Source organism: Procambarus clarkii, chromosome 65, assembly GCF_040958095.1.
Source record: "Procambarus clarkii isolate CNS0578487 chromosome 65, FALCON_Pclarkii_2.0, whole genome shotgun sequence".
NCBI classification, from domain to species: Eukaryota; Metazoa; Arthropoda; class Malacostraca; order Decapoda; family Cambaridae; genus Procambarus; species Procambarus clarkii.
Genome location: NC_091214.1, coordinates 21,858,456 through 21,886,293, shown reverse-complemented (window position 1 = coordinate 21,886,293; position 27,838 = coordinate 21,858,456). Strand labels below are relative to the sequence as shown.

The 27,838-nt window shown below is 40.8% G+C and overlaps 1 protein-coding gene and 1 pseudogene across 3 annotated transcripts in view; one reads left to right on the top strand and one right to left on the bottom strand.

Moving 5' to 3' along the window:
• Positions 1-8,805: 8,805 nt before the first annotated feature.
• LOC123771227 (glutamate receptor ionotropic, NMDA 2D-like) overlaps positions 8,806-27,838 on the top strand; it is a gene marked incomplete at its 5' end in the record, with an annotated part of 64,031 nt that continues 44,998 nt past the window's right edge. For 2 of the 3 annotated variants that reach the window (XM_069309589.1, XM_069309587.1), the window contains 5 exon segments: positions 8,806-9,001; positions 9,411-9,520; positions 16,476-16,490; positions 23,311-23,423; positions 26,264-26,387. In XM_069309589.1, the coding sequence (XP_069165690.1) occupies positions 8,806-9,001; positions 9,411-9,520; positions 16,476-16,490; positions 23,311-23,423; positions 26,264-26,387 (558 nt within the window). 3 annotated transcript variants of the gene reach the window in all.
• LOC138355082 (U2 spliceosomal RNA) lies at positions 23,458-23,624 on the bottom strand (annotated as a pseudogene).

The window sequence follows — 27,838 nt, the reverse complement described above, 5'->3', positions numbered from 1 at the left end:
CGTTTTGCCATTAACTAGGCATATGCTTCCTTAACTACTTGGGCTGGATGGTAGAGTGACGGTCTCGCTTCATGCAGGTCGGCGTTCAATCCCCGACCGTCCATAAGTGGTTGGGCACTATTCCTTCCCGCCGTCCCGTCCCAAATTCTTATCCTGACCCCTTCCCAGTGCTATATAGTCGTAATGGCTTGGAGGTTTCTCCTCAAAGTTCTTTCTAAGAATAAGCAGTCATTACTCAGCTTTTGGTCTGCCTACTCATCTATCTACATACCCACTCAGCTATCCATCTACTCACTCATCTATCTACTCACTCATTTATCTACTCACTCATCTATCTACTCATATATCCACTAAACACTCATCTACCCGCCTTTCCAATAATCCACCCAAACCCACCCGCCACCCACTCTACCATCTAATCGATATAATCAGCCAATCAGCGCATCCATATTAGAACGAATCGCCTCGTTAACCAATCATGTCGATCTTCTCGCGATAATGTCGTTTGGGTCGCTATTTTGAGGAGACGGAGGCAGTTTGTCGACCTTATAACATCCTTATTTTTAGTGCAAAAAATCTCAAAAAGATATCGACTAAAAAAAATAATAATCCTTATTAAATATATAAAAAAATCTGCAATAAGTTTCCTGAATCCTTAATAAGTTTTAAAAGAGCTCAGTAAGTTTCCAAAAATCCTTAATCATTAAAAAACTAATAATAACAAAATCCTGAATGAGTTTATAAAGTTCTTTAAAATTTTTGTAATTACAAGTTTGATATTACAAGATTGATGATGATTGGTGAAGATTAAGCTACCCAAAAGGTGGCACGGGCATGAATAGCCCGTAAGTGGTGGCGGCCCTTTTGAGCCATTACCAGTATCAAGAGCTGGTATACAGGCTGCACCCAGGGTGCAGTCGCAGGGTGCGACTGCACCCTGCGTGACGGGAGATGTCTCCCGTGGATATTACAAGTCAGTGGTGGATATATAGGCAGGAATGAGGTGAGGTGAAAAACAATGTCTTTCTTCAAAACATGTGAGGAAAAACACCTGAAGGCCCTATTAATCAATACCTGTGAGTTCCAGGAAGCAACAAAGATAATGATATATTATTGAGATAACTGTGTATTATTGATCTTACTCAAAACATAGTTTTTTTGTTAATTGATCAATTAAAAATGGATCCAAATTATACAAACCATTAGTAATGTTCGCATTGAATGGGTTTGTGATTTGCTATTAAAGAAGATTCATTAATGTTTCTATTGAAAATGATTTCACAATTCGTTATTGAGGAAGATTTTGCCCAATCAGTTTAGGTGAAAACTTTGTGAGAAATGAACAAAACAGAGCATTAGAGAACTGACCATTTTTTACAGAACATTTATGCGGCAAAATTCTAAATTTCAAATCTTCAATACTATATATATATATATATATATATATATATATATATATATATATATATATATATATATATATATATATATATATATATATATATTATTAAATATGACCGAAAAAGTAAGATTAATAATTCTAACATGAATTTTCTCAATCTTTCGTACATTACGCTTCACTGTTGGAGGTAAATAAAAAATCAATTCTCCAAAATTCATTTTTATTTCTAGTCTGACGCGACACGGGCGCGTTTCGTAAAACTTATTACATTTTCAAAGACTTTAGTTCACAAATACACAACTGAATAGAACTTACGTATCTCCGATTTTATATCTACATTTGAGTGAGGTGGAAGGGGTGATGTGGCATTAACACAAGACAGAACAAAGTGTGGCATTAATAGGGTATTAATTTCATCAACACAAGACAGAACAAGAGTATTAATAGGGTATTAATTTCATCAACACAAGACAGAACACGAAACAATGGATATTGAATAGAAGTGTTTGTAGAAAGCCTATTGGTCCATATTTCTTGATGCTTCTATATTGGAGCGGAGTCTTGAGGTGGGTAGAATATAGTTGTGCAATAATTGGCTGTTGATTGCTGGTGTTGACTTCTTGATGTGTAGTGCCTCGCAAACGTCAAGCCGCCTGCTATCGCTGTATCTATCGATGATTTCTGTGTTGTTTACTAGGATTTCTCTGGCGATGGTTTGGTTGTGGGAAGAGATTATATGTTCCTTAATGGAGCCCTGTTGCTTATGCATCGTTAAACGCCTAGAAAGAGATGTTGTTGTCTTGCCTATATACTGGGTTTTTTGAAGCTTACAGTCCCCAAGTGGGCATTTGAAGGCATAGACGACGTTAGTCTCTTTTAAAGCGTTCTGTTTTGTGTCTGGAGAGTTTCTCATGAGTAGGCTGGCCGTTTTTCTGGTTTTATAGTAAATCGTCAGTTGTATCCTTTGATTTTTGTCTGTAGGGATAACGTTTCTATTAACAATATCTTTCAGGACCCTTTCCTCCGTTTTATGAGCTGTGGAAAAGAAGTTCCTGTAAAATAGTCTAATAGGGGGTATAGGTGTTGTGTTAGTTGTCTCTTCAGAGGTTGCATGGCTTTTCACTTTCCTTCTTATGATGTCTTCGACGAAACCATTGGAGAAGCCGTTATTGACTAGGACCTGCCTTACCCTACATAGTTCTTCGTCGACTTGCTTCCATTCTGAGCTGTGGCTGAGAGCACGGTCGACATATGCGTTAACAACACTCCTCTTGTACCTGTCTGGGCAGTCGCTGTTGGCATTTAGGCACATTCCTATGTTTGTTTCCTTAGTGTAGACTGCAGTGTGGAAACCTCCGCCCTTTTCCATGACTGTTACATCTAGAAAGGGCAGCTTCCCATCCTTTTCCATCTCGTAAGTGAAACGCAGCACGGAACTCTGCTCAAATGCCTCCTTCAGCTCCTGCAGATGTCTGACATCAGGTACCTGTGTAAAAATGTCGTCAACATACCTGCAGTATATGGCCGGTTTCAAGTTCATGTCGACTAAGACTTTTTGCTCGATGGTACCCATGTAGAAGTTTGCAAACAGGACACCTAGGGGAGAACCCATGGCGACCCCATCTACTTGCTTATATATGTGCCCATCCGGGCTCAAGAAGAGTGCCTCTTTAGTACAAGCTTGGAGTAGTTTCCTCAGAATATTTTCTGGTATGTCAAGAGGAGTACAGGCTGGATCACGATACACTCTGTCGGCTATCATTCCGATTGTCTCGTCCACAGGTACGTTGGTAAACAGCGATTCTACGTCCAACGAGGCTCTTATCCCTGTGGCCCGTGTGCCCCACAGTAAGTCAACAAATTCCTTTGGAGACTTCAGGCTGAAGGCGCAAGGAACATAAGGAGTCAGCAGGCCGTTGAGTCGCTTCGCCAGTCTGTACGTGGGTGTGGGTATCTGGCTATCATTAGCCAGATACCCACACCCACGTACAGACTGGCGAAGCGACTCAACGGCCTGCTGACTCCTTATGTTCCTTGCGCCTTCAGCCTGAAGTCTCCAAAGGAATTTGTTGACTTACTGTGGGGCACACGGGCCACAGGGATAAGAGCCTCGTTGGACGTAGAATCGCTGTTTACCAACGTACCTATGGACGAGACAATCGGAATGATAGCCGACAGAGTGTATCGTGATCCAGCCTGTACTCCTCTTGACATACCAGAAAATATTCTGAGGAAACTACTCCAAGCTTGTACTAAAGAGGCACCCTTCTTGAGCCCGGATGGGCACATGTATAAGCAAGTAGATGGGGTCGCCATGGGTTCTCCCCTAGGTGTCCTGTTTGCAAACTTCTACATGGGTACCATCGAGCAAAAAGTCTTAGTCGACATGAACTTGAAACCGGCCATATACTGCAGGTATGTTGACGACATTTTTACACAGGTACCTGATGTCAGACATCTGCAGGAGCTGAAGGAGGCATTTGAGCAGAGTTCCGTGCTGCGTTTCACTTACGAGATGGAAAAGGATGGGAAGCTGCCCTTTCTAGATGTAACAGTCATGGAAAAGGGCGGAGGTTTCCACACTGCAGTCTACACTAAGGAAACAAACATAGGAATGTGCCTAAATGCCAACAGCGACTGCCCAGACAGGTACAAGAGGAGTGTTGTTAACGCATATGTCGACCGTGCTCTCAGCCACAGCTCAGAATGGAAGCAAGTCGACGAAGAACTATGTAGGGTAAGGCAGGTCCTAGTCAATAACGGCTTCTCCAATGGTTTCGTCGAAGACATCATAAGAAGGAAAGTGAAAAGCCATGCAACCTCTGAAGAGACAACTAACACAACACCTATACCCCCTATTAGACTATTTTACAGGAGCTTCTTTTCCACAGCTCATAAAACGGAGGAAAGGGTCCTGAAAGATATTGTTAATAGAAACGTTATCCCTACAGACAAAAATCAGAGGATACAACTGACGATTTACTATAAAACCAGAAAAACGGCCAGCCTACTCATGAGAAACTCTCCAGACACAAAACAGAACGCTTTAAAAGAGACTAACGTCGTCTATGCCTTCAAATGCCCACTTGGGGACTGTAAGCTCCAAAAAACCCAGTATATAGGCAAGACAACAACATCTCTTTCTAGGCGTTTAACGATGCATAAGCAACAGGGCTCCATTAAGGAACATATAATCTCTTCCCACAACCAAACCATCGCCAGAGAAATCCTAGTAAACAACACAGAAATCATCGATAGATACAGCGATAGCAGGCGGCTTGACGTTTGCGAGGCACTACACATCAAGAAGTCAACACCAGCAATCAACAGCCAATTATTGCACAACTATATTCTACCCACCTCAAGACTCCGCTCCAATATAGAAGCATCAAGAAATATGGACCAATAGGCTTTCTACAAACACTTCTATTCAATATCCATTGTTTCGTGTTCTGTCTTGTGTTGATGAAATTAATACCCTATTAATACTCTTGTTCTGTCTTGTGTTGATGAAATTAATACCCTATTAATACCACACTTTGTTCTGTCTTGTGTTAATGCCACATCACCCCTTCCACCTCACTCAAATGTAGATATAAAATCGGAGATACGTAAGTTCTATTCAGTTGTGTATTTGTGAACTAAAGTCTTTGAAAATGTAATAAGTTTTACGAAACGCGCCCGTGTCGCGTCAGACTAGAAATAAAAATGAATTTTGGAGAATTGATTTTTGATTTACCTCCAACAGTGAAGCGTAATGTACGAAAGATTGAGAAAATTCGTGTTAGAATTATTAATCTTACTTTTTCGGTCATATTTAATAATATATGTCTACAGGAAAGACTGCTACCAAAATATACTAATATATATATATATATATATATATATATATATATATATATATATATATATATATATATATATATATATATATATATATATATATATATATATATATATATATATATATAGGGAAGGGAGTACCACCTCTGGCTGGAAGAAGGGGGACCCATAGCCTCGGAGGAAACCACACATAACGCATTGGAGGGAATGTGTATTCCCTCCAATACAGTTTCTGTGTGCTTTTCTCCTACCACCCCCTTCCCCTTTTTTTTTTTTCCTTTATTGTGTATTTAAAGGTTACAAAACATACAAGACAAATGCCTAAAGGTTATGGATCTCTTGAAGCTCCTCCGCTTCTGGACAGGAACCGAGGACGCAGCAAGCATTTCCCCTCTGGATCGCCACACTGAGACGCTGAAATAAAAAACTGGAAGCCCTTGGGTCTCTGGTGACGTCAATGAGCTTGGACCCCAATTCCTTGAGAAATCCCAAGGCACTCTTGCCCCCAAGGCACTATATATATATATATATATATATATATATATATATATATATATATATATATATATATATATATATATATATATATATATATATATATATATATGTCGTACCTAGTAGCCAGAACTCACTTCTCAGCCTACTATTCAAGGCCCGATTTGCCTAATAAGCCAAGTTTTCCTGAATTAATATATTTACTATAATTTTTTTCTTATGAAATGATAAAGCAACCCTTTTCTCTATGTATGAGGTCAATTTTTTTTTATTGGAGTTAAAATTAACGTAGATATATGACCGAACCTAACCAACCCTACCTAACCTAACCTAACCTATATTTATAGGTAAGGTTAGGTTAGGTAGCCAAAAAAAGCTAGGTTAGGTTAGGTTAGGTAGGTTAGGTAGACGAAAAAACATTAATTCATGAAAACTTGGCTTATTAGGCAAATCGGGCCTTGAATAGTAGGCTGAGAAGTGCGTTCTGGCTATTAGGTACGACATATATATATATATATATATATATATATATATATATATATATATATATATATATATATATATATATATATATATATATATATATATATATATATCTTTCCAGAGGCTGCAGATTAGGGCTGTTTGCTGTTCCAAATTCCAATCAAAGTGGTAGCATAATTGGGTTGACCTCATCTGGGACTCTGATTGGTTAGCTGCCAGAGGAGGTTCGACGGGGGGGGTGGATGAGAAGCAAGAGGAGTAGGAGTATTTGGAATGGGGGGAGGTAACTGGCCACCTTATAGAGTAAATTGGGAGGTACTGAACTGAAATTGACATCTGAATCAGATCCTGAGGCGTCGAGGAGGCGGTGGGAAGCAGGGGGATAGATGGATGGGATAGAGTGGTGGAGATGGATGGATAAGTGGATGTTCACTTGTTGAGGAATGGATGAATGGAAGGATTATTTTAGGGTTAAAGCAGTGGTCGTGGATGGATTAGATAACATAGGTGTGTGGGGGAATGGATTGACGTGGTGGATAGGTGTGATATGTGGGTTGATGATTAGTTATCTTCTTGAGGTTATCTTGAGATGATTTCGCGGCTTAGCATCCTCGCGGCCCGGTCCCCGACCAGGCCTCCTTTTTTGTTACATATCCCCCAGGAAGCAGCCCGTAGCAGCTGTCTTAACTCCCAGGTACCTATTTACTGCTAGGTGAACAAGGGGGGGGGGGGCATCAGGGTGAAAAAAACTCTGCCCAATTGCCTCCGCCGGGAATCGAACCCGGAACCTTAGGACTACGAATTCAAGCGTTGTCCATTCAGCCGACAGGTCCCTAGAAGAGTCGAGGGTAGGATGGAGAGAGAGAGAGAGAGAAAGAGAGAGAGAGAGAGAGAGAGAGAGAGAGAGAGAGAGAGAGAGAGAGAGAGAGAGAGAGAGAGAGAGAGAGAGAGAGAGAGAGAGAGAGAGAGAGAGAGACAGAGACAGACAGACAGACAGACAGACGGACGTACACAACAGGGCTCCACCACTCATTTAGGGGGAAGGGGAAACAAGGGGAAACAAGGGCAAGGGGAAAACAAACTATTGAAACAAAACTCCACAAATCCCCCTTCCCATTTTCTGTAACTTTTATCTTATTTCTTGTAACTTTTGCAGGGGGTACTTGTGGAAATGGACAGAAGGAGGGAAGAAGGGGGTACTGCTTTTGGGACGGAGAGAAGAGGCAGGGAGGTCTTCGAGAGACCGGGGGAGTATAACCGGTTGGATGAATTAAACCGGTTTGCTCGTTGGTCCGTTCCAGGGTTCTAGTCCGATGCTTTCCTGACAAACGGATCTGGTTGAAATGATTTCGCCTTTTATCCGGATGCAGATAAGCAAACTGCTTATCTCCCGGCGATGTTGGTAGTGAGGCTGTCAATATTCCTCTGAAGTTGTCAGTGGAATGCGTTCATTCTCCTCCTCTGAAGGTGTCAGTGGAATGCGTTCATCCTCCTCTGAAGGTGTCAGTGGAATGCGTTCATTCTCCTCCTCTGAAGGTGTCAGTGGAATGCGTTCATCCTCCTCTGAAGGTGTCAGTGGAATGCGTTCATTCTCCTCCTCTGAAGGTGTCAGTGGAATGCGTTCATTCTCCTCCTCTGAAGGTGTCAGTGGAATGCGTTCATTCTCCTCCTCTGAAGGTGTCAGTGGAATGCGTTCATCCTCCTCTGAAGGTGTCAGTGGAATGCGTTCATTCTCCTCCTCTGAAGGTGTCAGTGGAATGCGTTCATCCTCCTCTTCAGATTGTTGTCAATGGAAGACAGTACTGCTGGAACTGCTTAATCAACGCTAAACCACAGCTAAATACTCACTGCTGAACAATACAATTGTATCACACAGTCGTTTTCCCAAGACAATCTTTTCCAGGAGACTAAAATCGTGATTTCCTATTTACTCTTTTTTCCATTTCCAATCCAGAGAAGCCACGACCAGAAGAATGTCCCGTTTTCTTCACTTTTGGCAGCACAAACTTCTGCTCAAGCTTTAACGATGAAGCGAAAAACTATGGCCATCAGACTTTGAGTCTCTCTTTCCAGTTCCATGACCAGCGGTGCTGCCACAACCAGATGGACCCTTCCTAATCCCTCTTCCAGGGATTTCAGTCCTAACGCGTCGAGTTCCGCTTTCCAGTAAAAGAATTCGTTCCTTTTAGATGAAAAAATTCCCTCATATTTTTAAACTAAGTTTAAACAATCTTTTCGTTTTTACCCTATTCGAAGGAGACTATGTGACTGGCAGACTTGATCTTCTTTCATTTCCAGGAAGGAAGATGAAGGAAGGAAGGAAGATATAAAAACTTAAAAACAACTTTTTCCACTTCCAGGATGACCAGCAATGACCAAGAGATTAAAATCACTCTCCCGTTCTTTCCAGGATTATCAACCACGAGCAACAGAGCAATGCATTCTTTTTCCAGAATAAGTAGTCATGGCTAGGAGTCGAATACCTTCTCTGTCTAGAATGACCAGCCAAGACTAACAGACCAATTCCTTCCAGGGGGGCTAATAGTAGCTCACTCTCTCTCTTCTCTCTCTCTCTTTTCCAGCAAGACCACCGCTGGAACGGGTTAATCGGGGAGCTGCTGAAGCGGGAGGGGGAAGGGGCAGAGATGGCTCTCACCAGCCTCAAGATCAACAAAGAGAGAGAAAGTGTCGTGGATTTTACCGTCCCGTTCCTGGAGTCTGGAATCGCCATCGTCGTCGCCAAGAGGACTGGAATCATCTCTCCGACTGCGTTCCTAGGTGGGATTACCTGGAATCAGTTTCTGAGAATAGCGTTTTGGCGGACTTTTGTTCATGTGATTATTTTGTGGGAGGGAGGATTTCCTGGAATCATGTTCTTGGTATAGCATTTTTTTGGGGGAATTATCTCTCACTTTACTCATTCTTTTGGGGAATTCATGGATTAACTTTTTGGACCTAAAGGTAGAATATGTTCTGAAATGATATCCATTGGCTTTTTCTAGTTATTTTTTAAATTATTTCACCGGGAATTGTCTCCTCAAGAGGGGAATTAAATTCCCCGTTTGAGGGGAATTCCAGGTGATTGTTTACACCTCACCTGGAATTGTCTAAACTTCATGAGGAGCGATTGTTTATACCTCACTTGGGATTGTCTACCTCTCATCCTTAACTCCTTGTCTGTCGCCAGAGCCCTTCGACACCGCCTCGTGGATGCTGGTTGCCTTCGTGGCCATCCAGGTGGCAGCACTCACCATCTTCCTCTTCGAGTGGCTGAGCCCCGGAGGGTACAACATGAGGGTACGTACCATGCCTTCTATACCTCGCTGGTTCTCTTATACCACTTGTGGTAGATGGGTGTATGTGTGTGAGAGAGGGAAGAGTGTGTTCATTAATCCACGTATGCCACATACTTGAGTGTCTTCTTTGTGCAAGAATAGTTTGTTTTCTGTGCTAGGAGAGCACACTATCTGTGCTAGGAGAGTACACTATCTGTGCTAGGAGAGCACACTATCTGTGCTAGGAGAGCACACTATCTGTGCTAGGAGAGCACACTATCTGTGCTAGGAGAGTATACACTATCTGTGCTAGGAGAGTATACACTATCTGTGCTAGGAGAGCACACTATCTGTGCTAGGAGAGTATACACTATCTGTGCTAGGAGAGTATACACTATCGGTGATAGATTACACTATCTGCATTAGGAGAGTGTGTCGTCTGTGCTAGGATAAAAATAGTATAACATTTGAGCTAAGATATTGAAATATTGGTGCTTGGGTAGTATACTCTGGATCACGATGGTGGATATCTATGATGGAAGGATAACAAGCCACCTGTAGTAGGAAAATGTAACCATCTTTAATTAGGATAGCATCCCATCTGTAATATGATAGTGTATTATATATCTACCAGGATAGCTTACCACTTGGCTGTGATAAGATAAGATATAAAGCAAATATCATCTCACGTATACTTACCTGGATTTGCAAAGTTATTTTGAAAGACATTTGGGTTTTTTTGAAAGACATTTGGGTTTAGGTGTATACTCAAATGGATGTACAACGTCCTTTTTGGTTGATTGGGATCCGGCAAGTTAGTCGACTCATTGTTAACGTAGGGATGAAGCATCAGTTGTTAATTGTTAGTAGGTGTAATTCGGACGAAACAGAAGGGGTATCAGTCGTGTGTTTTGGTAGGGTGATTAGGGTCTGTGGAGAGGTATTGGAAACTGTTAAGTTATATAGTGGAAACTCTTAAGTTATATAGTGACATATATATGTATTTGTTTATTATTTATTGTGTGTGTCTCTGTTTGTTTGTGTGCACTCACCTAATTGTGCTTGCCGGAGTTTTTTGGGTTTCGGCACTTTGGTCCGTTAATAGTTAACGGATGTTATTTAACTTGTGTTCGGGTTTTTGTACCCCAGTTGAAACTGTGTATTAGAGTCTGCCTCCACCATGTTACTTTCTGGTGCATTCCATTCGTTAACTATTCTGACACTGAACAAATTCTTGTTAATATCTTTGTGGCTCATTTGGGCACTCAAGTTCCACCTGAGTCCCCTGGTGTGAGCACAATCTGTGCTAAATTGTCGGCTTTAGCTTCCCTATCAATTTTGCTGAGAATTTTTTTAGTGGTAATGATGTCTTCTCTGGCTCTTCTGTCTTCCAGTGACACGAGGTTCAATTCACTTTGCCTTTCCATATAAGTCATGACTCTTAGTTCTGGGACTAGTCTGATATGGCATACTTATGAACCTTCAATTTCGTCTTAGGAGTCGCATACTCCAAGGTAGATCTGACATATGCGGTGCACAAAATGTGTGGTGTATTCTGAATAATTCCTCTCTCATATTTTTAAAGGGAGTTATGATGTTAGCCAACCTTGCACATTCCGCTGATGATATTTGTTTCGTGCAGACTCAGAGTTATTGGACTTAAATCAAGATGTAAATCAAAAGTTAAAAAAAAATCCTTGATTTAAATTTAATTTTTGTTATTTTAAACTCAAACAAAGAGCACATTGGTGGTTATCATAAGCTTGCAAGTTATTTTTGTGCATAAAATAAAACATTATAGAGGAACTGAACCAGTCAATCAATTTCAGTGATTTTTCAAATCATATTTATCATGGGCTAGTTTCCACGAATTTTGCAGAATAATTAGTCTAGCTTTGGGAATATCTAGACGAAAACCTCCATTAATTATAATGTGAAACACAGCAGTACAGTACTGGCTGTAGGGGAGTAAATAGTGTCAAACACCACAACTCTCATGAATGGCTTAAAATTTCAAAACTAAAAAATAAAAACTTTATTAACAAATCTAAATCCAAGAGAAAATAAATAATTATTCGTAATTTTTTCTCCAACATATTATTACAGAGACTCAAATTTCAATTGGCCAAATATACTTATTAAATAGTTATTATAGCATCACAGGCTGCAGTCAGTGTTGTAACCAGGGGCCTCGTAGCCTGGTGGATAGCGCGCAGGACTCGTAATTCTGCGGCGCGGGTTCGATTCCCGCACGAGGCAGAAACAAATGGGCCAAGTTTCTTTCACCCTATGCCCCTGTTACCTAGCAGTAAATAGGTACCTGGGTGTTAGTCAGCTGTCACGGGCTGCTTCCTGGGGGTGGAGGCCTGGTCGAGGACCGGGCCGCGGGGACACTAAAAGCCCCGAAATCATCTCAAGATAACCTCAAGATATAACCAGTTTTTGTTTAATTGAAATGACACCTGCTGTAATATGGAGAGAAATGACTCCTATAATGTATATTTCGCATTACCATTGTTCTCATTACCCACGTATTATGCATTATCATCGCTCTCATTACTGTTGTTCATTTAAGAAACTTCATCACCATGGTCTGTCTTTGAATTTAGAGCTTTGAAGAGAAGCACAATTTTTGCTGCAATCTGTGGTCCGAGGGAATTGCTCAGTAATGTGTGAGAACACGTCCATAGGAAGGAGAACACCTGTTAAACACCGGAACAGCAAGTCTCTGCTGAGAGAACTTGTTTCGTTGCAGAAACTACATATCACTCTCAATAGCAAGTGATTTCCACCAGTCAGTACTTGACATGCTCTATGCCCTAGCTTCAGGGTGTTCCTTATTCCCCTTTGGACTTGGGAACTGTGGCCTCTTCCCCCCTCTTCTTGCACTTCTTTCTTACTTCTGCTGCCTTGTTTCTCTCTTCCCCTCGTCTTGTTCCTCTGTACAAAGTCATTTCCATATTCTGTTGCATGTGGACGTTTGCTGCTCTTGAATAAGATTGCATTTGTTTTTGCAGCCTCGTGCATGAAATCTATCGCTGTCAGTCACATTTCATTCCGTCTTGAAACTGTCGAACATGAAAGCTTCAATATGCTGCCTTGAGTCCCACCCTTTCCTTCTCCATACCTGTCAAGATCTTTGTCACAGGAAATTGGTCTTTTCTTTTGTATTCCTCATTCCTGTGTGTGTTTCGGTTGAATACTTCCATTATATATAATAACCCGGGAGCACCAAAATGACTTACTCCCCCCGTACCACATGGTATTATAATGGCTACGTGATGACATGGCAATGAATAAATATCCAGAGGAAATTAGCATGAACTGCCAACTGCAAAAAAAAGATTGCAGGCAAGTCCAGTATAATTTGCGACCAACTGGGACAAATTCTATGCAAATGTAATTTGTATATACTTGATGATGTGTATCTGTCTAGGGGGTGAGGATGGCTGCTTTAACTATTGTGGCAGAGAGATGGACTATTTGTCCGAGTTTTACACTACTAATGTAGCAGAAGGAACGATTTGTCCGAGTTTACACTACTAATGTAGCAGATGGAACGATTTGTCCGAGCTTACACTACTAATGTAGCAGAAGGAACGATTTGTCCGAGCTTACACTACTAATGTAGCTGATGGAACGATTTGTCCGAGTTTACACTACTAATGTAGCAGAAGGAACGATTTGTCCGAGTTTACACTACTAATGTAGCAGAAGGAACGATTTGTCTGAGTTTACACTACTAGCGTACTAGAAGGAACGATTTGTCCGAGTACTATTTATAGAAACTATTAAAGAGGACTATCAGAAGAAAGGACTGAGTTGGCGTGACTATGCTAATCTCTAGTTGACAAATAGTTATTCCCACAACTAGTGAGAACAACTAGTTGTGGGACGTAAACAAATTATACAGTTTCACCTTAAACAAATCACCTTTTGTCCTTTTCAATTTCCTGGTCCACAGGAAAAAAACAAAAGACAGTCACAAAATCTAAACTATCCTATGCCTAGTATAGAAGATATATGTACTTAATTAGGCAAGAATAGCTGGGTAAGAACATCCAGATGTAAGAACAGCTAAGAACACCCGGGTAAAAACAGTTAGGTTGGAGGAGAAGAAAAGACATTGAAGTGTGTTTACAGGTGAGGGGTCGAGTCTCGAACGGAGATTATTCTTACCTACTCATGTCCTCTATTTCCTCTCTCACTTAATTTGAGAGAGAGAGAGAGAGAGAGAGAGAGAGACAGAGACAGACAGAGATAGAGAGAGACAGAGACATAGAGAGAGTCTTGTGCTGGAAACATGTTTGGAGGCATAAATTCTTGAAAATTTTGCTAAGATATCCGGCTTATACCTCATGGATGTGTCTAGACCTGCTGACCCAAGGAGAAGGAGGGGCTGGGGCTGGAGTTTCAGTTTGCTTCATTAAACTGTTGATGTGGTCATTTTCACGTAAAAATGATGTCCGTCGGCCTAGGATTTAATCATAGCACCTCAGGAATTATGTGTTCCTGTTTAGGAGTGGAGCTTCGGTTGTTTGCTTAGCACACACATGTGCTAGATGAGTGTTTGTTTACACGTGGCGAATGGCCTTGTTGTTGTTGTTGGCGCAGGAGATGAGTTATCACTTTGTGTCGTCATTAGTCTTGCATCATGCTAATGCAGACGTGAGGGGTAATGTTTTCTGTGTTGACGAGTTGACAGCTTGTGTGTGTGTGTGTGTGTGTGTGTGTGTGTGTGTGTGTGTGTGTGTGTGTGTGTGTGTGTGTGTGTGTGTGTGTGTGTGTGTGCGTGTGTGTGTGTGTGTGTGTGTGTGTGTGTGTGTGTGTGTGTGTGTGTGTGTGTGTGTGTGTGTGTGTGTGTGTGTGTGTGTGAAGGGATATCTCAATCCCTTCAGCTCTGGAACGAGCCTCATTGTACCTGTTTATAGTTTTCCTTTGTCCTTTTTGATAAGAGTTCCATGCTGGGATGCATATTTAAAGAGTCACCTTCGCTGTATATACGACACGGAAAGCTCCTTTGTTCAAGCTTCTGAAGGATACACGGATGTTGGCCAGTATGCCATATGCAGCTGTTGGTATTGTGTTATGGGGGATTCTGGCATCAGATTTGGGGTTATGTCTGTTCTCAGGCCTTTCTCCTTTGCTGATTGAAGATTGTGTGTGGTGTGTGTGTGTGTGTGTGTGTGTGTGTGTGTGTGTGTGTGTGTGTGTGTGTGTTTGTTTATGTCAACGTCAACCACATTAATTCGTACACTCTTGTCAGATCCATTGAATATAGCTGTAGCCAGGGGTCAAGGTTTGGGTTTGAGGTCAGAGGTCAGGGTCAAACGTCAAACACTGGAGGTCGTCAAATGCTAGGGTCAAATGCTGGAGGTCAAAAGCCAGAGTCATAAACCTCGGGTCAAAGGGCAAGTGCCCCAAAAAAATCAGGAGTCATTTGGGTCGTTTACAAAGGGTTAATAATTTCTTGGCTAATTATAGTTTCAGACTCATAACTCAAGAGCAAATCAGACATATGTTTATTTTGTATGTAAACATATGTTCATAATATGAACATATGTTCACCTACAAACACTTTTGAATGTGATTACAAAAGTCCAAAGATTGTAGGCAATATTAACTTCAAGTATTTCGTTCTTTCAGTTCAAAAGTAACAGCATTTTATATATATATATATATATATATATATATATATATATATATATATATATATATATATATATATAATGTAAATCGCCACATCTCTATGTGTTTAGCGGAGGAAATATATAGAAGGAACGAATGTTGTTATTTAGCGGGATGGCTGTTAGGTCAGGTGTCCGTTTTAGAGAGGTGAATACTGCCAAAGCGTCGTAGAATTAGGTGATTGTTAAGCATATTTGGAATGTTATGATAGTCTTCATTGTATGAATGGGATGTTGTGATTCTTTTGTTACTGCATGTCTGTCTGTCTGTCTCTCTCTCTCTCTCTCTGTCTCTCTCTCTCTCTCTCTCTCTCTCTCTCTCTCTCTCTCTCTCTCTCTCTCTCTCTCTCTCTCTCTCTCTCTCTCTCTCTCTCTCTCTCTCTCTCTATCTCTCTCTCTCTCTCTCCACAGGTACAAATCTTATCTTTAAATTTCTAAACAAGATGCTGAGATCACTCTAACATAAAAGTAGTTTGATAAACTAATATGATAAGTTCCTGACCACATTATAATCTCCTCCCCACTCCTTTTTAACTTAAACTGTACTGTAGTTTGCTGGACCTTGTGTTGGATTTGAGAAACATTTGGACACTGGTTTACTTGTTAATTTATTGGCTTTTCTGAGAGGTAAACTCAGTGATTTTGTGGCAGGGTCATTTACCTCTTGTTTACCTGTGTGAGTAAATGGTAAATAATTTATTGTTTACATGTGTTTAGTTAATTTGATATTTTACATCATTAAATAATATGACCTTTTTGTAATATATATATATATGTCGTACCTAGTAGCCAGAACGCACTTTTTGGCCTACTATTCAAGGCCCGATTTGCCTAATAAGCCAAGTTTTCCTGAATTAATATATATTCTCTAATTTTTTTCTTATGAAATGATAAATCTACCCTTTTCATTATGTATGAGGTCAATTTTTCTTTATTGGAGTTAAAATTAACGTAGATATTTGACCGAACCTAACCAACCCTACCTAACCTAACCTAACCTATCTTTATAGGTTAGGTTAGGTTAGGTAGCCGAAAAAGTTAGGTTAGGTTAGGTAGTCGAAAAACAATTAATTCATGAAAACTTGGCTTATTAGGCAAATCGGGCCTTGCATAGTAGGCTGAGAAGTGCGTTCTGGCTACTAGGTACGACATATATATATATATATATATATATATATATATATATATATATATATATATATATATCTGTGATTTATATTTTTTAAGATATTTTTAATATAAATTTTGACAAATTACTTTAGTCAGTCATATTTTTTTTACCATTTTCAGACAGGACAACTTGAGGTATGTGGCAACTTATGGGCAGTGGGGTGGCGACCTAAATGACTTGCTTCCTTAAGGTCCAAATTTCCCTGTGCTGACGGGGAGAGGTTCGACCTTATGGCAGCCGGTGACTTTGCTCGTTCATGTCGTCGCCTCCCCCACGCCCTTGAGTGGTTTAGATGTGACTTATTTTGCCTTAATTGGTTGTTTGTACCGTGTTTGGAGTCGTTAGCCGTGAGTTCTTAGTTTGGCGTGTGTGTGTGTGTGTGTGTTTGTTGATGTTCTTTGCTATTAATGCTAGTTTTTGTCTTGGTCTGTAGAGCTTTGCGGCTGTCTATGGCTTTTTATCTCTCTCTCTCTCTCTCTCTCTCTCTCTCTCTCTCTCTCTCTCTCTCTCTCTCTCTCTCTCTCTCTCTCTCTCTCTCTCTCTCTCTCTCTCTCTCTCTCTCTCTCTTCCATCCGATTGTCTTCAAGCTTAATTACCCTCTGTGTGTATGTGTTGGTTAACTGCTGTGGCACTTATTTACTCGTGGCGAGGAGGCTGCTTAGTGGCTTCTGTGGCTGCCTTTCTGTGCCTGGTGCTTGTCGCAGGCTGAGACCATCCTTGTGTATGTGTACACACACACACTAGACAACATCAGCGGCGTGAGCAAGATTGCCATCCAGTCCCTGAAGAAGAAATCATTCCCAACGCGTCACCCACACGTCACATTAAATTAATTCCAGATGCTCCACAGTTGATGCCAGAATTCAGAGCTATGAGAAGCGAGGATGGCTTGCCCAACCAGAGCAGAAGAGACATAATCGCAACCTACAAAATCCTCAGGGAATTCAATACGGTTATGGAACCAGGGGTCGCTACAGTGTGAAATACATTGTATGCTGTAGTGCAGGCTGATTCCACCCACGGGACGAGCAGTGGCTACAACTATATATATATATATATATATATATATATATATATATATATATATATATATATATATATATATATATCTTCATGACTCTTGTGTATTTAGTATCTTGTAAATGTGGTGTGGGTTGAACCTTTCTCCGTTGGTTAGGTTAGGTTAGGTTAGGTTAGATTAGGTTAGGTTAGAATAGAGTGAGAGAAGGAATAGGGCACGAGATATTAGGAAGAGAAGACATTGAGGAGGGGCAGAGGTCTGCAGTTGTTTGGTGTCTGCAGATGTTTTGCTGCCTTCAGATGTTTGTAGTTTTCACATGATTGATGTCTGCTGAAGCTTGCTGTTGCCTGCAGTTATTTTATACAATGTATTAATGCCTAATGCTGTCTGCTGCTGTGTTCTGCTCTCGTCTGTTCCGCTGCTCTCTGTGTGCTGTTGAGTGTATGTTGATGACCCGAGTGCATAACACACTTGAATAGTGCTGCAACACAGTGCAATTAACTCAATCCTTAATTTGCAATTGCTTAATTCGCACTCTCAGTGAGCTTGGGCTGTTACGAATCAATTCCTTCCACTATTTGCATCTTTTTCCTGTCTAAACCAGTGAGTCATTTCATCAATTAGATTCAAATTCAAAATTATTATTATTCATAAATGTGTGCACTTAAATGTAACTTTTGAGTTTAGACAAATATAATACAATTGATCTTAGACAAAAGTATACTTTTGTAACTTTGAGAAGTATTTTTCGTGATCTAAATGGATTTATTTGTGTATAGGCTCTTGTATGTATTCATATATGTATGTGTATATATATGTATTACGTACGAGATTTCTGTGTGTATTTATTTACTAGAGACTTATGTTTATATGTATGTATCTGTGTCGCCTTATGTATATGCATATCTGTATGTATTTGCAAATATTACCAATGCTACATAATATACATACATTTAATGTATTTATCTGTATACAACATATCGTTCCGTGTAATTATAGGAAAGATGATAAGGTGATTGAGGTAAGAGGTTCAGACCTCGTAAGTGGACACGTAAGATGTACACATCTCGTAAGCAGACACGTAAGAGGTATACGGACCTCGTAAGTTGACACCTGAGAGGAACGGACCTTGTAAGTGGACAGCTGAGAGATACGTAGCTCGTAAGTGAATCTGTGAGCTGTCCAGACCTCGTAAGTGAACACATACAAGATTTCGATCCTCGTTTAAGGATCTCATCTATGTCTTGGAGAGTCACGTCTATGTCTTTGGGGGGATTAGGAACAGGAGAAAATGCTGATGATCCTCAGAGAAAATGGGATTGACTGGGAACGCGTCCCCGAAGACTAGAAGACGAGAAGAGATTGTGATCTCAAGGTTTTCTTCTCTGTTCATGGATTTATCCATAGTGATGTACTTTTAAAATTAAATTTTCCTCCACACAGTGGCTTGGGTTGATGGTGATTATTAATTTATTGATAAATAAAATTAAAAAATAATAATTCTGAATTGCAAGGGGGATGGAAGGCTGTTTTTTTATTTTCTAAATGGCTTTCTAACTTTGAGATTTGTTTAAAAATATAGGTTCTGAATGCTTAAAAGCTGTCAACAGGGGGGGGGGGGGTGTTTTGATATAACAGTCATTTAAGCCTGTTTATAGATATAATTTCATTTGAAGTTTTTAATTCTATTGGTGAAAGTAATAGGCTTAATGTATGATTGCAGTATGCTAGTATAATTGCCATCTTCCCTAGGAAACGTGTATGTTCACTGGTAGATTATACATGGAACTGATAGCTTATACATGGAAGTGATAGATTGATAGATTATACATGAAGTGATATTGTCTTAAGATGCTGGTACTGCTCAATTAGACGTTATTGTTGTTGTTGTTGATGAAGTTTTAACAAGCTTTCTGCTGGATATCGAATCATTAATCCGCCTCAGTCTTGTGCTTAATTGAATTCAGTAATGGCCGTGTGTGTGTGTGTGTGTATGTGTGTATGCTTACTCAGCTAGTTGTGCTTGCGGGGGGTTGAGCTCTGGCTCTTTGGTCCCGCCTCTCAACTGTCAATCTACTGGTGTACAGCTTGAGTTTCCACCTGTGTGTGTGTGTGTTTTACGGAATTGTTAAATGTAATTTTTTAAGTTTTGCTTCGTTTCGGCTTTTATATTCTCTCTTTCTTGTTTAAACCTTTCTCTTCTGTTTCTTCTTCATCATCATCTTCTCTCTCTCTCCCATCTCCCTTCCCATCTTTCCCCTCAATAGCATTTTTACCTCTTCCACCCTTCTCATTATACCTCCCCTTTCTATTATCTGTCCTTCTTCTTTTCCATTTTTATCAGCTTGGCAGCTCCTTCAAGCTGTCAGTCTCTCCTGTTCTTTCCCATGTCTCTCTCTCTCTCTCTCTCTCACTCTCTCTCTCTCTCTCTCTCTCTCTCTCTCTCTCTCTCTCTCTCTCTCTCTCTCTCTCTCTCTCTCTCTCTCTCTCTCTCTCTCTCTCTCTCTCTCTCTCTCTCTCTCTCTCTCTCTCTCTCTCTCTCTCTCTCTCTCTCTCTCTCTCTCTCTCTCTCTCTCTCTCTCTCTGAGGAATTGTAGGGCGAATTTCACATTTTAATGAGGTATGAGAATCTACATTGCTGATATAGCGAAGGTGTTGGCTATCTCAGCCATAAGACATAACGAAAATATATGTTATCTTAACCGTAAGACTTAACAATGCTGTTAGCTGTCTCGACTAGTAAGACATATCGAAGATGTTTGCTATCTCAATCGTAAGACTTATCGAAAGGTTTGGCTATCTTATCTCGTTCTCATTCTGATATCGGCTATAAACAAGGCTACAAACAAAACGGCACCGTTCATGCCGTTTATAGTACAATGTTTATAGTACAATGTTTATAGTACAATGTTTATAGTACAATGTTTATAGTACAATGTTTATAGTACAATGTTTATAGTACAATGTTTATAGTACAATGCTTATAGTACAATGTTTATAGTACAATGCTTATAGTACAATGTTTATAGTACAATGCTTATAGTACAATGTTTATAGTACAATGCTTATAGTACAATGCGATAATCCTGTTTTGGCAGTACTTATAGTAACTATGAGCACCATAGTACATATACCGACATACAACACAATTAGAAATGAATTTGTACTATTGAATTTAGACCAGCCGGAAAAGGATTTGTATTTATGTCGTAACCTAAACTAATTCGAACGTAACTTTTCTAGGCCTAATACCCGCTATCTGAGTACTAATATAGTACATATGTGTGCTATACTAGGCCTAGGAATATTTAAGTTTGTTTGTTAGCTTCATTTTTTTGTCAGACTATAAAGGGAATAGTACAAAATTGTACTATTTAGTAGCTTAGTAAGTCTATTTTTTTACTATGGACACATTTTTATAGTTACTATAGTAACGTTTTTATTACGTTGGACACAATGGAGGGCAACGCGATACACACACACACACACACACACACACACACACACACACACACACACACACACACACACACACATACACACACACACTCACACTGGCAACTTTCATTGCATTGCATTTACGAAATTAGGTCATCCTCTATGGCCAAACTATTGCTGGTTCCAACAGTTCAATTAACCGAATACTGACCGAATTGAACTGTTCGTTCTCAGTTGGGACAGTTCATGTAAAAGCCCAACTACTGCCTAGTTCAGCTGTTAACACCCACGTCGACATGTATGACTCATTTACCATTGCTAAGCCTGGGATTTATTATCTGCTTTGAAATTCCTAACCCACAAATTGCTGCAAAATCCCTCACTATCCGCTTTGAAATTGTTGATTCGTTATCTGATTCGAGAGCGTTCATGATGGCTTCAAAACTCCCGGATTTATTTATTGTAAATCCCACTGACTCATCAAACTCCCTGACTCATCGGGCGCTTCTAAATCCATGACTCAAGGGATGCTTCAAATCCGCGATTCATAATCCTCTTCGGAATCCCATAACCAATCCTCCCAGTAAAAATCCCAGTGCTTCATCAGTATAAAGTTTCGTGGGGTTCACAGCACATAAGTCAAATACTGACTTTCTAAACGCTTCATAAGTCAATATTTGACTAGTGCCTCAGTTGACTATGTTCGAAGCCATGACTCGAAACAAGTCCGGTCACTTCTTTCATCTAGTAATGTAAACAAGCACAAAATCAACATTAGGGGAAACACCTTACCTAAGCTTACCTAGATTTAACCTACCCTAACCTTTCCTAGGTTTAACCTAACCTAACCTAACCTTACCTAGATTTAACCTACCCTAACCTTTCCTAGGTTTAACCTAACCTAACCTAACCTTACCTAGATTTAACCTACCCTAACCTTTCCTAGGTTTAACCTAACCTAACCTAACCTAGGCCAAACCATACACAGCACTTTAATATAGTAATATAAACTTACGAGAACAAACATATTTTTAAAACACAATTAGTTAAAATTCGTGAATGTATCTTGGTGGGGGGAGGGGGGCGGGGACGGCTGTTTTAACGAGCTTGGCACGAGGCCTGGCTGCATAAATAAGGGGTTTGGCGGCTGGAAGGAATGACATTTGGGCCTGAGTTGATGATGATGGGCTGTGATTCGCATAAAGCACTTGAGCGAAGCACTGAGAAAAGCTCGAACGCTAGTGGTTGTGAAGTCCAGTATTTTTCGGCCGTAAACAGGAAGTTTTGACAGCTGCATTAGCGTGAATTTGCTGTTTGATTCAGAAGTTCGAGCTGGAACAATGCCTCGAAAAATCCGTATTTATCACCTGGATTTAATTCTCAGACTTAATAACTACTTTATAATTCCTGATTCCAAGTTGGCGAAGTGTCGCCAAATTCGCGAAGTGCTTCCCAGTGCGCGCCGTCTGGCCAGATTAGCGGACTTTCCGGATTCGCCAAATTTTATGTGAATCGACGTTTTAGCAGCGAGTGATAAATGGCCAAGTGTCGAATGGCCAGTCAGCGTTCCGTTGAACGGTGCAAGGAGAGAGAGAGAGAGAGAGAGAGAGAGAGAGAGAGAGAGAGAGAGAGAGAGAGAGAGAGAGAGAGAAAGTTAAAGACAGGGAGAACTTCCAGAGTCTAATTGAAGAGGATATAAACCTTAAGTGCTTCACACACACACACACACACACACACACACACACACACACACACACACACACACACACACACACACACACACACACACACACACACACACACACACACACACACACACACACACACACACCGTCCATTCTCCATAACTTTTCTCTTGTCTTACACAAATAACTTTTCACTTCGGCAAAGGAACAGCAGGACCCGAGGAACGGATTGAGATGGACCTCAAGCCTGAGAGAGTATAGACCCCGAGGTGGAGAGAGAGGACTCGAACCATTCTCTCGAGAATTTCAAAGGCCATTCAAGCTAGCCAGCGAGCCACTGATCTCACCCCCCCCCCCACCCCATTTTCCCCTCTCCCCCTATATCTACTCCCCCCTCATAAAGTTAATATTTTTGCGGGGGGTAGAGAATTAGTTGGCTGCCTAGCTTGTTGTCAGTAAGTTTATGGGGGATTTTTTTTATTTTTATATTTCATGGTCATTATTTCATTTTTAACCCGTAGCCAAAAACTTGATATGGTATCCACTCCAAAGCTGTTTTTTTTTCGTGTTAATTGAGGGAGACTGTTTAAATATCGGTAAATCATCGATATCTTTAACGAATGTATTCTTCTCATCATATAATAGCGAGCCAGAATACATGAAATAACCTCAAACTAGCAAATAAGTTTATGAACGCTTCATCAAAAAAATGTACGCATCAAACCTTAATGCTTTTTTTTAATTTATTTGGGTATCCCCTAAAATGTAAACATAAACAAACCGACACTTGGTGTGTTTTCTGTCTTGCAGATGGCGCCACCGCGGGACCACAAATTCTCGCTCTTCAGGACCTACTGGCTCGTCTGGGCTGTGCTTTTCCAGGCTGCCGTCCACGTAGACTGTCCCAGGGGATTCACTGCAAGGTGAGCATGGAACCCGGTGCTGATAATCTTCCAGAAAACGCGAACTGGTCCAGACTCCAATACCGGGCCGATCCGCGGCAAAGGTGGAGCAAGCTCCTAGCACTTCGCCATGTTGCAAAAATCAGTTTACTATCGAGGATCCCATATGGGGATCAAATATTAAGCTGATAAGTTAAATTTGATCCAGACTTGGAACAGTAACTCGGAGGCTTCCATACATGAAACTCAGTGAGACCTGTGTTCCGGTAATGGCGGGTAAGGACAGACTTGGGGCCAGATCCACGAAAGCACTTACGCAAGCACTTACGAACGTGTACATCTTTCCTCAATCTTTGACGGCTTTAGTTACATTTATTAAACAGTTTACAAGCATGAAAACTTGCCAATCAACTGTTGTTATTGTTATAAACAGCCTCCTGGTGCTTCGGAGCTCATTAACTGTTTAATAATTGGAAACAAACCCGCCAAAGATTGAAAAAAAGATGTACAGGTTCGTAAGTGTTTGCGTAAGTTCTTTCGTGAATCTGGCCCCTGGATTAGTAGCCTAGGAGCTACAGGGTGGGGATGGAATTCCTGGAACTATCACTGTTCCAGGAATCGCCAGTTTGTAGAGCCTGGATAAGTGTTTGCAGCTGATTTAATGGTTTATGAGAGTTGAGTCATAGGACAGTAAAGGCTCATGGGTGGTGATGGGGAGTTTGGGGGGAAGGGGCTGAGGGATGGGTGCAGAGGTGTGTGTGTGTGTGCTCACCTAGTGAGTGAAGATATAGCTTTTTTAACTCCTTGCATCTTGTCCCACGTGTGCCCAACAGCCTCTCCTCTTAAGGAGTCTCCACACGGCACAGGGCACACAAGAACCATACAATTGTTGTTGCTGTTTTAGATTTAGCTACTCAGAACGAAATGTCCATGTAGCACGGGCTATGGCGAGCCCGTAAACATGTCAACAAAATAAATACAGACGAGAGTATAGGTATCAAACTCCTGTCACTTGGGTGAGGTGAGCCATCAATCACCAAGCTAACGGGCCAGGTAAACAGTTGTTAATTCAAGGCGTACTAGACCTCTGAACTAAAGGAGGTCCATCAAACAGTTGTCTTCTAATTTTAAATGCATTTGGGTGTTTATGTATGGGGACAAGTGACAGCGTCAAGGGAGCGTAACTCCCCTACGCCCTCTGCCACACAACACGGTTTAGATTGATTTTAATATGGCTCAGTTTTTCCACTTTCCTTATCCCAGAGGAACGTAAAACCTGGCACTCGTCGTTAGTTATATTTTCGGCCACGATGGCCAGTCAGTGTGGCCCTCACACTGGCACACTTCCAGTACCCCGGGCTCCTCACACTGGCACTACCAGTACTCTACACAATGTGTCTTAAAGCGTGCCACTCTGATACTGTCACCTCAATCCAACGACCGGATCTTGTATGGCTAGAGACGTTGATTTTAATCAGAGAGAGAGAGAGAAAGAGAGAGAGAGAGAGAGAGAGAGAGAGAGAGAGAGAGAGAGAGAGAGAGAGAGAGAGAGAGAGAGAGAGAGAGAGAGAGAGAGAGAGAGAGAGAGAGAGGAGGTTATCACAATGCTAGAATACAATGCACTCATAAAACACAACACGTGCCGTTCTCGTAAACCAAGCGGGCACAATACAAGAGGGCAACACAGGTGACGCACTCAGGCGTTCGTGTAGAAATCCGGAACTCAAAGATTTATTGCCAGAATTGCCAGTGCCTGGGAGAACGTTGCTGTGTCAACAAAACCTGCAAGGGCTTATTAGTTCACAGTCAATAAAAAGGATTTACCAATATATTTTTGTTTTAAAAGAAAAATTACTATGTACAGAGACACCAAATTATAAAATAAGATTAATTATATTTAAGAAAGAAGCTGAAGATGGACTTAACGTAAAAGTGACGTCTTGAACAGAGGAACAGTGGAATGCTGTTTTAAGAGAACTTTTAAGTTCATATAAAATTGTAATCGTGAGATGATTTTTGTGGAGTCAGAGTGAATAATCTTTTCATTCTCTGTCTCTCTCTTCTTTCCTCTCTTTTTTCCGTTTTCCTTTGCTCTTCTTCACTTGTCGTGTTCACATTTTCTTCTGCTGATTCCATCCTGCATCCTGCATATTCTTTTTATTTCCTCGTATTACTCAATATAATATTTGAATTCCACGTTTGTTTGACATCTTATCATTCATTCTGGCTGTCCAAAATGTATTCACAAACCCAGTACCTAACTGTCTCATTCTCTCCCCTCCTCCTTCTCTCTCTCTTATTCTCTATTTCTCTCTCTCTCTCTCTCTTACAGACTCCATTTCACCGTATTACTTCCCACCTATCGTTTTCATTCTGTTCTATCCTGTCTTTCCAATTATCTTTCAATCTCTCACGTCAACCCTCCTTACATTTTTTTTATCCACCTCCCCTACCTACACATTCTATCTTTTTTTTGATCACTGCTATTCATCTTTTGTCTCACCCTTGTTACTCTATTTCTACTCTATTCCCATTCCTTTCTTGCTTCGTTTTCGCTCTTTTCATTTTGTTATTCAATATTTACTCTTCCATTAGTGCGTCTCTTCCATAGTGACTCGTTAGTAACGGTCATAACAGCCAATAACGGTCCCAACGGTCACTAACGGTCATCAACCGTCATTAACGGTCACCAACCGCCATTAACGGTCCCAACGGTCATTAACGGTCACCAACCGTCACTAACGGTCACCAACCGTCATTAACGGTCACCAACCGCCATTAACGGTCACCAACTGTCAACAACGATCTGCAACTGTGTGTTAAACATCTCTCACTCACTCTGTCTCTCTCCCCTCCGACAGGTTCATGGCTAATATGTGGGCGATGTTTGCTGTGGTGTTCCTGGCTATTTACACCGCCAACCTCGCCGCATTTATGATAACCAGGGAGGAGTTCCATGACTTCTCCGGCATCAATGATACCAGGGTAAGTGTACGATATACCTGCCCCGATACCTTGCTATTCGATACCTGCCCGAAACGCTGCGCGTACTAGTGGCTTTACAAGATTGTAATTACTATCCTATGTATTCTCACAATCCTAATGTACTTTCTTGTATATATATAAATAAATAAATAAATAAATATCTTGTTAAGCCGACGATACAAGGGGGATAAGCCATTGGATATCTTGGCATATTCAAATTCAAATTCAATAAACCGTTGGATATCTTAGCATATTCAAATTCAAATTCTTTATTGAGGAAAAGTACATTTATAGTTGATTTTCAAATATAAAGTTGGATTTATAGATAGAGTTAGTACATACAATACCTAAAGCCACTAATACGCATAGCGAATCGATTTTATCGATTTCTTGAAAGAATGGAAGATAGAAGACAGAGCAATAGGCTCACTGCAGCTGGCCTATCTACCATCTTATCGTGATGGCTTTTGGGTAGTATGAGAGATTGTCTTCGTCTTGAAGATAACAGAGTGTAAACTGAGTGTTAGGTGATAGTTCCTGGGCTTGTTGAGGTATATCTATTGGTAAATTGTCTAAATATTGAAAGATACTTAATACCGACAACATTAAGGTACAGATATAAGGATAGGGTTAGAGTGGATATCGGGGAGATAGCCACATGGAAACAGAGCCAATTGGGCATAAAATATGCCAGTAAGGAAGCTCACATAAGGGACTGCGGCCATTTTCGTGCCCCTGGCCCCTTGTATTTGGTAGTCAAGTTGACACCCCGCGCGCCATATTTCAATACATTTACATAATTTACAACGAAGTGTAAAAAAAAATGGGAGGATAGGCATTAGGGTGACGTGCATTTTTTAATATTTTTCACAATCCCTCTCTCCCTCACCCCCCCTCCAAGGACCCTCCTCTTCACTCTTCCCCCTCCCCCTCTCCCTCTTTACCTATTCTGTGTTCTATTATTCATTCCTGTTCCTTCTCTTTCTCCACTCTTCTTCATGCTGAATATGTCATTCATCTTTCTTCCAGTTTTCCTTCGTTTTTTCGTTTCTCTCTTCTCTCCTTATCTTCTTTTTCTTTCTTTTCCTTTCTCCTCTTTGTTTCGCCCTTCTTTACCCTCGTTCCCTCTCCTTCTCCATCTCTTATTCCTTTTCATAGAGATTGCACGACAAAATGTACCAATTATGTGTGTGTGTGTGTGTGTGTGTGTGTTTACTAGTTGTGTTTACTAGTTGTGTTTTTGCGGGGGTTGAGCTTTGCTCTTTCGGCCCGCCTCTCAACTGTCAATCAACTGTTTACTAACTACTTTTTTTTTTCCACACCACACACACCCCCCCCAGGAAGCAACCCGTGACAGCTGACTAACTCCCAGGTACCTATTTACTGCTAGGTAACAGGGGCACTTAGGGTGAAAGAAACTTTGCCCATTTGTTTCTGCCTCGTGCGGGAAT